Source organism: Tenrec ecaudatus, chromosome 1, assembly GCF_050624435.1.
Source record: "Tenrec ecaudatus isolate mTenEca1 chromosome 1, mTenEca1.hap1, whole genome shotgun sequence".
In the NCBI taxonomy this organism is placed as follows: Eukaryota; Metazoa; Chordata; class Mammalia; order Afrosoricida; family Tenrecidae; genus Tenrec; species Tenrec ecaudatus.
In genome coordinates this window covers 17,843,097-17,854,303 of record NC_134530.1, presented here as the reverse complement: position 1 = coordinate 17,854,303, position 11,207 = coordinate 17,843,097, and the positions used below count along the sequence as shown (strand labels likewise).

The 11,207-nt window shown below is 52.7% G+C and overlaps 1 protein-coding gene across 3 annotated transcripts; it reads left to right on the top strand.

Annotated features, from left to right (window-relative positions):
• Positions 1 to 7,761: 7,761 nt before the first annotated feature.
• Positions 7,762 to 10,981, top strand: DNAJB1 (DnaJ heat shock protein family (Hsp40) member B1). Of its 3 annotated transcripts, none has more exons than XM_075548233.1 (3): positions 7,762 to 8,035; positions 9,730 to 10,307; positions 10,584 to 10,981. In XM_075548233.1, the coding sequence occupies exons 1-3, from the start codon at positions 7,825 to 7,827 to the stop codon at positions 10,812 to 10,814; spliced, it is 1,020 nt and encodes a 339-aa protein (XP_075404348.1). In that variant the 5' UTR covers positions 7,762 to 7,824; the 3' UTR covers positions 10,815 to 10,981. The 3 variants fall into 3 exon arrangements, with proteins under 3 accessions (XP_075404348.1, XP_075404354.1, XP_075404360.1); XM_075548239.1 differs by lacking the exon at positions 7,762 to 8,035 and adding an exon at positions 8,288 to 8,431; XM_075548245.1 differs by lacking the exon at positions 7,762 to 8,035 and adding an exon at positions 8,571 to 8,726.
• Positions 10,982 to 11,207: the final 226 nt, after the last annotated feature.

Here is an 11,207-nt window from a genome sequence, read left to right as displayed (position 1 = left end):
CGCTACTGGACTATCTCCTGTTGAACTCCTGTGACCCAGAGGCCTGACATCAAGGAATCAGGGAGAATTCCCCCGGACAGGTAGATATCGCTGATTCACAGGGGAGCAGGGCGGGCCCAAGGTGAGTCATCCCCTGGCACTGAGTCACCCAGGTTTGGCTCTGGAAACTTCTGAAGCGGTTACCTTTGGGAAGCTTTGTCTCAGTATTTTTCCACTCGATTACTAACCTAAAGGTTGTTGGTTCAAAGCCACCCAAGGGTGCTGTGAAAGGCTGTCTGGCTTCCATGAAGAAGTCTGTGAAGTTCTGTTCTGCCACATATGAGGTTTCTATGAGTTGGAATCAACTCCAACACAGGTTTTAGCTTCCAAGTAAAGGAAAGCAAGATTTTGTAGTTGTCAGAAATTCAAGACCTTGTTCGCAACATCAAGCAAGGGAACACATAAAGGCATTTTATAACAGGGCTTTCAAAAGCAGTTTCTTTATTCTGTGTGGACAGGTCTCACTCCCTGTGGGGTTCATTCACTCACAGGCCACAAGTTATCCTCCTATATTGAATTATAATCCTCAATTCATTCATAGGCCGTAACATATAATCCTAAATTGAAATGTCAAATGGTGAGTGCCTTGTGGGGGAGATGGGGAGGGGGCTGAACCTCTAAAATCTAGTCATGCCTTGCTGCTTGGCCAATTTGTCAGCTTTCAACTTGTCCACTTCCATTTTTTCAGATGTGGTGAGTAGCGAGACTGCAGTGTCTCTGGGTTCCAGCTGCGTATGAGACTCTGGTGACCCACCCGAAGCCGTGTCATTTGTGGAGCACTTCCACACATATTGTGACAGACTAGATTTTGCAACTGCCTCTTGAGACTGCTTCTTTGTGCCCCATAGTGACTGTAACAGGCCCAAACCATTGCCATGTGCCAGCCGGGGCCTGCAAATAGACTGATCCCACTCACCACCAGGCAGGCTCCAGACCCCCAAATGCAGAAGTCCCCTGGGTCTGGGATACTCCTTGCCTCATCTGACCTGCAATTGCCCGGCTATTTGCAGACATCAGATCCACTCTCGGAAGGAAGGCTGACCATTTTGTTGAAGCCACTCACAGCCCTGTATGGGCCAGTCTGAGGGGACAGCTAGCTTCTGCTTACCTCCAGGGCTGACTCATAATGGGGACTGGTAGATGCGTGTGAGCCAAGCCAACCTTTATCCAGTCCCTTGGGAGTGGTTCCCAAGAGGAAACTCCAGGGAGTGCTTGGCCAGGGCCATTTGGAGGAGACCAGCGGCCATTTGGACGCTGCAGATGTGGCACGTTGGAGAGTGAGGCTGCCTGCCCCTATTGTAGTTCGCACCTGCCAAGTTAGGTAGGATCTTGACTTTCCTGAAACTCACCTTGGCTGGTTTCTGGGGTGTGGGATGGATCCTGGCCAGAGCAGTGTGAGGGGAGGGGCCAGGCCAGACAAGCTGGGGCTGGCTAGCCAATTTCTGCTACATCAGGAACCTGGAAGAGAAGTTTTCCCAGCCTTGTTCTGTCTTGTCTATTTTTGAAGTCCTTAAGCAAAAAAGAAATCCAAAGCGATCGAGTCAATCTCATCCAAAAAACCCAAACTCACCACCATCAGGTCAGTAATGACTCAGAGAGATATGGCGAGTCTAAGAACAGGGTAGAACTGGTCCTGTGGGCTTCTGTTTTTTTCATGTCTCACACTGACCGATGTCTCCCTTCACCCACTTTTCTGTTGTCCATCCCCCAGGAACAGGGTTATATGTAGATCATTGTGACCAGTTCCCCTTCTCTCCCCCGCCTTCCCCTTACCCTCCTGGTAGTGCTGCTCTCACGATTGGTCCTGCGGGGTTCACCTGTCCTGGGCCCCTGTGTGAAACACTCTTTCCAGGAGTAGAAAGCCCACCTTTTTCCCAAGGAACACACCCACCCCCAGTGCCACCTGAGCGCCTTTGGAAAGCCCGTGGGGTATTTTTTGTTGCTGCATTTTTGTTTTAATTAAGCTACAAGTTACATTCAGTGAACTTCAACTTTTTTGGTATACACCACACGTGTAACTACCACCAGAGTCAGTATCTCATGGAAAGTTTGCGTCTAACCCCACAATCCCCACTGGTCCCAGTGGAGCCAACCCCAGCTCGGGCAAGCAAGCACTGGTCTGCTTTCTTTCACTGTTGCCTTGTGCCTCTTTTAGAAGGTCCCATCTGTGTGTGTGTGTGTGTGTGTGTGTGTGTGTGTGTGTGTGTCCCCTATTGACTCAGACTGCTTACACTGGATTCCTTGAGATTGTATCAGTTCCGTAGGACTTTCCATTGCGTGGCTGAACAGTATGCTGTCGCAGGAGGGGGGACACATTGGACTGCTGCCCGCAGTGCCCTGGGGAGAGTGCAGGGAGAGGACAGAGGGGGAAGCTAGGGCTTTCTATTCTCCTAAGGATTTACGTCCTATACGGTTGCACTGGGTCACGCCCGACTGGATGGCAGTCAGTGAGTGTGAGTTATTCACTCACCAGTGGGGACAGTTTGACTTTCAGCAACTACAGGTAAAGCAAAGGCCAACAGTTATCAATGAGTGTTCATGTGGACGTCGGTTTTTATTTCACCAGGAGTGGCATAAGGGCCCCTGGTGGCGCTGCGGGTGAAGCATCAGGTTGGCAGAATAAAAGGTAGTGGTCTGTCTGCTCCTGTGAAGTTCACAGCGTTGCAAGCACTGTGGGGCAGTCACCCTCTGGTCTACAGGGCCACCAGGCATCGGACTTGACTGGCTGGCCGTGGGTGGGGTTGAGTTTGGTAAGAGGGGGGATTGCTTGCTTGTTGCCTGTCTTGTTGTCAAAGTCTAGTCTGAGAAGATTTCATCGTGCTTCGGGTGACAGTTTGCACAGCCATGTTGTCGGCTCCCATTCCACAAGCTCTACCCCGGTTGGCTACCTGCTCCACACACTGTGTGATCCCATTCTGGTTGGTCTGTGTCCATCTGGTTTCCCTGCATCCTCCCGTTTGTTTACAGCCGTTGTTGAGCATCTGGTCACATAGAGATGATTTCTTTTTTTAAAAGAAAATGGTACTTACATGTAAGTGATGGCCTTTTTTTTAAAGATCTTCTCGATGGACAGGTGGCCAACTTATGAGAGTGGCCATGCCTATTTTCACTATTTTCACCATTGTTGAAGCTTTATGATCGTCTAAGTCACACAAGCAATGGTCCTAAGTACTGGGTGTACTGAGCACTTGAACCCACTCAAGCCCATTGGCGTAGAGTTGATTCCGACCCATACAGACCCCATAAGATGGAGTAGAACTACCCAAGGCCGCGATCAGCAAGGGGCTCAAACCTAACAATTGGAGGAGGGTGCGGGGGTGTTTGAAGTGAAGCTGACTGGCCCCAAACTCGCCCTCTTAAGGCAAGTTGAAACTTAAAGGTCTACTGAGGTTTGTTGCGGGGGCCAGCCACATTTCTGGTGACATTCTGAAAGGCCCAATCGAAAGTTCACAGCTACTAGCAGTTCTGTTCTCATTGAAAGCATCCAGAACACATTCCAGATTTACTAAGGTTGCCACCAAAACACAAGGACACCCCTGCCTGATGTGTTTGGCAAAAGGTGTCGCCTACCAGGGTGATGAGAAGCATTAGCAAAATGAGAATGGTCAGGCCCAGAGCCACGGTCAGGCCTTTCTAGTTGTTGCTGAGGGTCGCCGCCGTCGTGTCGGCGCCAATCCACAGCGATCCTGTGCACAGCACAGCCAAACACTCCCCGGCCCTGGGCCATGCCCACCATGGTTCTTGTGTTTGAGCCCATCAATGTAGCCACTGCGTCAACCCACGTGTGGAAGGCCTTCCTCTATTTTGCTGTTCCTCTATGGTACCAGGCATTTTGTCCTTCTCCGGGGACTGGTCTCTCCTGGAAACAGGTCCAAAGCACACGAGACAAAGCCCCACCATCCTTGTCTCTAAGGAGCACTCTTGTTCCAAGACAGATCAGTTTGCTCTTTTGGCAGCCCATGGTATTTCTAGTACTCTCCACCGGAATCACAATTTAAATGCATCAGCTCTTCTCTAGCCTTCCTTATTCAATGTCCAACTTTCACACGCATCGGAGGCAATGGAGAATACCTTGCCTTGGACCAGCTGCACCTAGTCCTCAAAGTGACAGCCTCTATAACGAGGTCTTATACAGCACATTTGCCTCACACAACTTGTCTTTCGGCCTCTTGACTGCTGCTTCCGTGAGCACTGATTGTGAATCCACGCAAGATGAACTCCTTGACAACCTCAATCTTTTCTCCCTTTATCCTGATGTTACCTCTGGGTCCAGTTGTGAGGATTCTGGTCTTCTTTACACTGAGTTGTAATCCATACTGCAGGCTGCAAGCCTTGATCTTCATCAGCAAGTGCTTCAAGTTCTGCTCACTTTCAGCACACAAGATGAAGACTTTAGGAAGCCTAAATGCTGGCGAAGCGATGGTTCTGCCATGTTAATAATTCTACATTAAATGGATATCTTAAAATACTAGGATGTTTTAAGAGGTACCAAATGATCGAGAACCGATGGTACTCATGGAAGAAGCCCAAGCTTCACTGAAGGCGTTAGTGAAAACAAGACCCCAGGAATTGATGGAATACCACCTGAGATGTTCCAGCACGCTCATGAAACACGGGAAGTACTCACTAGTCTATGCCAAGAAATTTGGGAGACATCCATATTTGTGCCCATTCCAAAGAAAAGTGGCCCCACAGAATGCGGAAGCCATTGAACAATATCACGGATGACTCATGCAAGAAAATGCTGCTGAAGATAATTCACAAAAGATTTTAACAGTCCCTCAACAGGAAGCAAGCAGAAATTCAAGCTGGCTTCAGATAAGGTTACGGAACGAGGGATAGCATTACTGATTTCAGAGAGATCTTGGCTGAAGGTAGAGAATATCACATGATGTTTACTTGTGTTTGTTTTCTTGATGATGCAAAGGCATTCTACTGTGTGGATCACAACAAGCCGTGGAAAACATTTTGAAGACGGTGCTTTGTACATGGACCAAGAGGCAGTTATTGGAACAGAACGAGCAAATGCTGTGTGGCTTAATATCAGCAAAGGTGTACATCAAGGTTATATCCTTTCACTATATTTATTCAACCTCTGTGCTAAACACATCCTCCCAGAAGTTGGACCAGATGAAGAACGCAGCGTCAGGGTTGGAGGAAGACTCATTATCAACCTGCGCTATGCTGACTTTTCACGTTATTGCTGAATGAAGGAGGTCTGGAAGTACTTGCTGATGAAAATCAAAGACAACAGCCTCCCGTGTGGATTGCAACTTAAAGAGAAACCCCCCTCATAACTAGCCCGGGAGACATCATGATGAAAGGAGAAAAGATCGAAGTTGTCAAGGATTTCATCTCTCTTGGATCCACAATCAACACTGGAAGCAGCAGTCAAGAGATCAAAGGGTGCATCGCACTGGGCAGAGCTGCAGGAGATTTATTTAAAAGCAGAGATGTCACTTTGAGGCTTAAGGTGCACGGGACCCAAACCATGGTATTTTCAATTGTCTCATTTGTATGGGAAAGTTGCATAATGAATAAAGAAAGCTGCAGAAAACGGATGCATTTGCATGATTGCTAGAGTACTGACGTGCCACAGAATGCCAAAAGAACAAGCAAATCTGTCTTGGACAAAGTGCATCCAGAGGCTCCTTAGAGTGAGGATGCAAAGTTTAGTCTCATGTGCTTTGGACATGCTGTCAGGAAAGACCAGCCCCTGGCAAGTATAGAGCCAACAACAAAAAAGAGTAAGGTCCTGGATGAGATGGACGGTTGCCGTGAATGCAATAACGGGCTAGGCATTACGATTGTGAGGATGGCGTCAGACCAGGCAGTGCTTCATTCGGGTCTGCATTGGTTCTCTTGAGCTGGGACCGACTCAAGGGCACCTAACAATAACAACAACAACAAGGGTGTTGAGTGGGGAAGTCCAGAAAGCTCTGGTTTGTTCCCATGGTGACAACTCTCCTTTTTGAATTAATTAATCCCCCCACTCCCATACCAACACTGGTTCACGACCCTTGTTGTGGTGTGTGTCCCAGACCAGATAGCCTTTGCTGACATAACTACCTTGGGGTCAGTGAGTTAGCAGGGAGGCCAGTGGTCTTCCTTCAGGGGTCCCCAACCTATCCACGGTGAGCAAGCTTTTGCTGAAGTGCTGCTCAGTTAGGCAGGGAGGTTGGGGGGAGAGGGGTACTCGGGTGCTTTCCACCTCTGAACAAGACAGGAAGTGGTTCCCCTTAGTGTCAGGCCTGGCAACTTTTGTAAACTTCAAAATCCAATGAGGTGGGTGCAACTGCCATCCCATTATACAGAGAGGGAAATCAAGGTTCAGAACCATCACTTAACCAGCCCAAGGTCAAGGTAGCCAGGACAGGAGGTGAAGCAACCAGGAATCAAGCCCTGTCATTTGGATCCAGAGCTGGTTCTACGCTGCCCTAACTAGTCCTTCGAGGTCCCACCACACCTCCCAGTGACCACTCACCCCACCCCTTCTCCCCTTATGCCCCTCTCAGGTGGTACCACCTCTGCTCCTCCTTACCCCGTCAGATCTGTCCTTAATCACAGGCACTTCAGACACTCAGAATGAAGCAGGTTGCTGCCACTCACAGGGGAGGGTACAGATTCCCTGAGCGATGTATGACATGCCCAAACGGAAAACACAAACAGCCATGGAGGCGATTCAGACTCATAGTGACCCCATAGGATAGAGTAGAACCGGTCCTTTGGATTTCTGAGACTTTAAATCTTTCTCCCTTGGGTGACATGCCCAGATCCCCCAAAATCCCAACGGTGGCAGGAGAAGGAAAAGCCGATAGGAAACGACTCAGAAATATTTAGGAGGTGTCCGCAGCGTGCCAGATACGGTTTCAGGCGTGGGAAACCCAGCAGGGACAGAACCCAATCCCTGCCCTAGTGAACGTGATTGGGAAGCCGAGGGAGGAAAGAGCAGAGCATGAGGGCCAAGGAACAAGGTAATTTCAGAGTTGAGCGGGTCAGTGGGAGGTGCTGTTGAGAAAAGAGGGTAAAGGAAAAGGTTATTAGAGGTCAGCCTGTCCCGGTGGATGCCCTCACGCAGGAAAAGATGCTGGCCTGCATTCTCCCCTGGTTTTATAGACCTGCATGCTTTATAGGGGCCTGGCTTTCTGGGGGCAGGGACAGTCTGGGCCTCACCTCCACAAATCTGCCACACCTGGGAGAAGACGGCAGGTGGGTATTTTTATTCCCACCTTACGGAAGGGGACACCTAGGGAGAGAGAGGTTGGATAACGGGCCCAGTGTCGCCCCACCAGTTCGGTCTCCCGTCGCTGTCAGAGGACTCACCGCGGACAGGCAGGGGCGGAGCCGTGGACAACCCCACCCCTACCCCCCAGCGGAGCGTAGGGACCAGGGGTTGGGGAGCGTCGTAACCTATTGACCCAGGCAGGAAGGCTTGGTCAGCACGCGCACGGGGGAAGGCCGCCGCGATTGGCTCTCGGGCGGAGCGGGCGGGGCCTCGCCGGTCGGTGCGCACGCCACCTGCAAGCGTTGCCAAAGGGAAGGCGGGAAGGGGCGTGGCCTCGCGTGGGCGGCCGTTGGCAACGCGGCCCCGCCCCGGATGTAGCGCGTCGCAGGTCGGGCGGTGGCGATTGGTTGGGACGGCGCAGTGGGCGGGGCGGAAGGGCCTAGAGGGGGCTGGCGGGATCTGGAAGCTTCCGCCGGACGGGTATATAGAGTCCGGGACGGGGCGGCGGCGGCGGAGCCGGGGGACGGCGAGAGCGGGGCGGCGGGTCGTGGGCGTGGGCTATGGGCAAGGACTACTACCAGACGCTGGGCTTGGCCCGCGGTGCGTCAGACGAGGAGATCAAACGGGCCTACCGCCGCCAGGCGCTGCGCTACCACCCAGACAAGAACAAGGAGCCCGGCGCCGAGGAGAAGTTCAAGGAGATCGCCGAGGCCTACGACGTGCTCAGCGACCCGCGCAAGCGCGAGATCTTTGACCGCTACGGGGAGGAAGGTACGTGCGTGCGCGCGCGCGCGGCCCAGGGGCGCGCCTCCGCCGTTTGACAAGCGGAGAAACCGAGGCACGGAGGCCAGCTGCAGCATCCTCCTCGGCGGGGTGGGCGAGGCGAACTGCCCCTGCTGCCTCCGCGCTCGGATTGGCGGCCGCGGGCTGAGAGGAGGAGCTCTGGCTACGCTGCTCGCCCAGAAGGTTCTAGCAAGTCTGGGGCTGCCCCGCCCTGGGCTGTCTAGGCTGCTCCACCCACGTCCCTGGGGGCTTGGGGGTGCCGGTGTGGACGGAGGCCGAGGCCGTTCCTGGTGCCGCGGACCCGCGGGCTCACCTGAGCCCACCTGGGCTCGGCCGGCCGAGCATCTCGGGGTGGCGCCGCCGCGTTGGGGGCACAACCTGCGGGTAATGGGCCCGGAGATGAGGGTGTGGGCTGGCGCAACGCCCGCTCGCGTTTGGGAGGGTGGTGTGAGCTAATCCTCGGAAAGCGCTCCTCCAGCCGAGCCAGGCACGTAGGAAGCAGCCACCGCCGGGTCGGGCAGGAGCAGTGGGTCGCCTTGGCCTGGCCTCACTGGGCAGCCCTGGGAGAGGGAAGAGAAAGGCTCTCTTGTTACCCAGGGCCCCCTTACTGACTTCAACGTCGATTCTGGGCTCAAGCAGCTACCTGACTGATTAAAACGGCGTGGTAACCAATGCCAGGGTAAGGTGGTGAGAAGTTGAAAGAGCTGCTTACCTTTTAACCCCCTGCGCTCTCCTCGGGAGCCCTGGTGGCAGGTGGATTACATGTTGGGCTGCTAACCCCTCCTTGGGAAAAAGCCTAGGCTCTCTGTATTTGTAAAGGACAGCCGGAAACTCTCACGGGCAGCCCTCTTTTGTCCTCTGGGGTCGCTATGAGTCAGAATTGCCACAATGTCAGCGAGTGTACCTTCCTTCCCCACCCATCATTAGCATCTGTAACCCAAAACCCTTTGCTGTGGATTGTATTCCTGCTCATGGGGACCAGAGGGTTTGGAAGGCTGTCGCCTTATGCAGATTGAGGCATCATTTTCCCACAGAGCCTGGTGGGTTTGAACCCCTAACCTTCTCATTAGCAGCCAATCCCACTTAACCATGGTACCACCTGGGCACCTTCCTTGCCATTGCTAGCTCGAAACTAGGCTTCCTCAAACTGTGGCCCTCTGAGGACATTTTTCCGGCCTGCTGGGTGTTTTTACCCCGTTTGTTTTTTACTTCAAAATAAGATGTGCAGTATGCATAGGAATTTGTACATAGTTGTTTTTTTTAACTATAATCCAGCCCTGCAACGGTCTGAGGGACAGTGAACTGGCCCCCTGTTTAAAAAGTGTGAGGACCCCTGCGCTAAACTGAAAGCTTGCCTTGAATCCTCCCTGTTTCATTAGGCTCTTGAATCATCCTCAGAGTGTTTGGGGGGAGGATGGATTAGCCAAGGAACCAGCAGGACCTGGGTTAGCACCTGCTCGCCTGCCTCAGCCTGAACCCATGCCGTTGTGCCACACTAACACACCTAACGCCGGTGTCATTTATATCGCTGTGTCAGGAGACAGAAGCTTTCGGCTCTTCACTGGCAAGCTTTTAAAAAAAAATGTCTCACCCCATATGATTCTCCAGGTTTTTTCCTTTTAGAGAAAGCATCTCCTCACCGGCCAACTGACAACCCCCCCCCCCCCAATTGTGTTTTTCAGGCCTAAAGGGTGGCGGTCCCAGTGGTGGGAGCAGCGGTGGTGCTAATGGGACCTCATTCAGCTACACATTCCATGGAGACCCTCATGCTATGTTTGCTGAGTTCTTCGGTGGCCGAAATCCCTTTGATACTTTTTTTGGGCAGCGGAACGGGGAAGAAGACATGGACATCGACCCGTTTTCTGCCTTCCCCATGGGCATGAGTGGGTTCACCAACATGAACTTTGGCCGCTCCCGTCCCACCCAGGAACCCACCCGAAAGAAACAAGATCCCCCTGTCACCCATGACCTTAGAGTCTCACTGGAAGAAATCTACAGTGGCTGTACCAAAAAAATGAAGATCTCTCACAAGCGGCTGAACCCCGATGGAAAGAGCATCCGCAACGAAGACAAGATCTTGACCATCGAAGTGAAAAGGGGGTGGAAAGAAGGGACCAAAATCACTTTCCCCAAAGAAGGCGACCAGACTTCCAGCAACATTCCAGCTGACATCGTCTTTGTTTTAAAGGACAAGCCCCACAACATCTTTAAGAGAGATGGCTCTGACGTCGTTTACCCAGCCAGAATCAGCCTTCGGGAGGTAAGACACCAGGCAGGACGGGGAGGGGCGGTTTCTTGAGGCAGTGTGTGCTGGACAAGTGTGTGTGAGCTCGGGGTGGGCAGTGTAGCAGGAATGAGGCTGAAATAGGCCTGACCGTCATCCAGCCCTTTCATGCTACTGACCTAGTTGATTTGGGGGCAGAGTCTTGGCTTCACTGGCCTCTTGGGCCTTCCTGCTAGTAAACACACTCTGGGTAGGAGCTGAGCGTCCCTGACTGTCCTCCATCTAATGCTGTCCCTTTGCTTGCTTTCTAAGGCTCTGTGTGGCTGCACAGTGAATGTCCCCACTCTGGACGGCAGGACCATTCCCGTCGTGTTCAAAGATGTCATCAGGCCTGGCATGCGGCGGAAAGTTCCTGGAGAAGGCCTCCCCCTCCCCAAAACGCCCGAGAAGCGTGGGGACCTAATTATTGAGTTTGAAGTCCTCTTCCCCGAAAGGATTCCCCAGACGTCGAGAACCGTGCTCGAGCAGGTTCTCCCCATCTAGCCACCTGCATGCCCCGAGGACTGACCAGGGACCTTTCAAAACTCAAGGATTTCCAGCTCGTTCCACCAGTAGCGGGCCCACGAGAGGGCGGGAGGGCCCAGGGCGGGCTTTCGTGCTGCTGAATGTTTTCCAGAGAATATATTACAATCTTTCAAAGTCGTGCACTAGACTTAAGTGGTTTTTCGAGCGATAGGGCGGTAGGTGGGGGGGAGACAGCAGGAACAGGTACTCCAGCCTGCCACCCTTGGTCCTGCAGCCCTCACCCTCCTCTTCAGTGTCTGCACAGGAGGAAGAGGCTGACCCACAGCTGGACTTGAACCCTTGGTAGTTCCTGTCCTCCTTCCCAGCTTTCCCGCCGTCTTGATTACCAGCCCCTGGACACTCCAGCGTCTT

Bases quoted from the DNA above. Each gene is read 5' to 3' on its own strand.
- DNAJB1 (XM_075548233.1), top strand. From the start codon at position 7,825: ATGGGCAAGGACTACTACCAGACGCTGGGCTTGGCCCGCGGTGCGTCA. The intron at 8,036-9,729 runs GTACGTGCGTGC...TGTGTTTTTCAG, and splicing joins TGACCGCTACGGGGAGGAAG to GCCTAAAGGGTGGCGGTCCC. The intron at 10,308-10,583 runs GTAAGACACCAG...TTGCTTTCTAAG, and splicing joins CCAGAATCAGCCTTCGGGAG to GCTCTGTGTGGCTGCACAGT.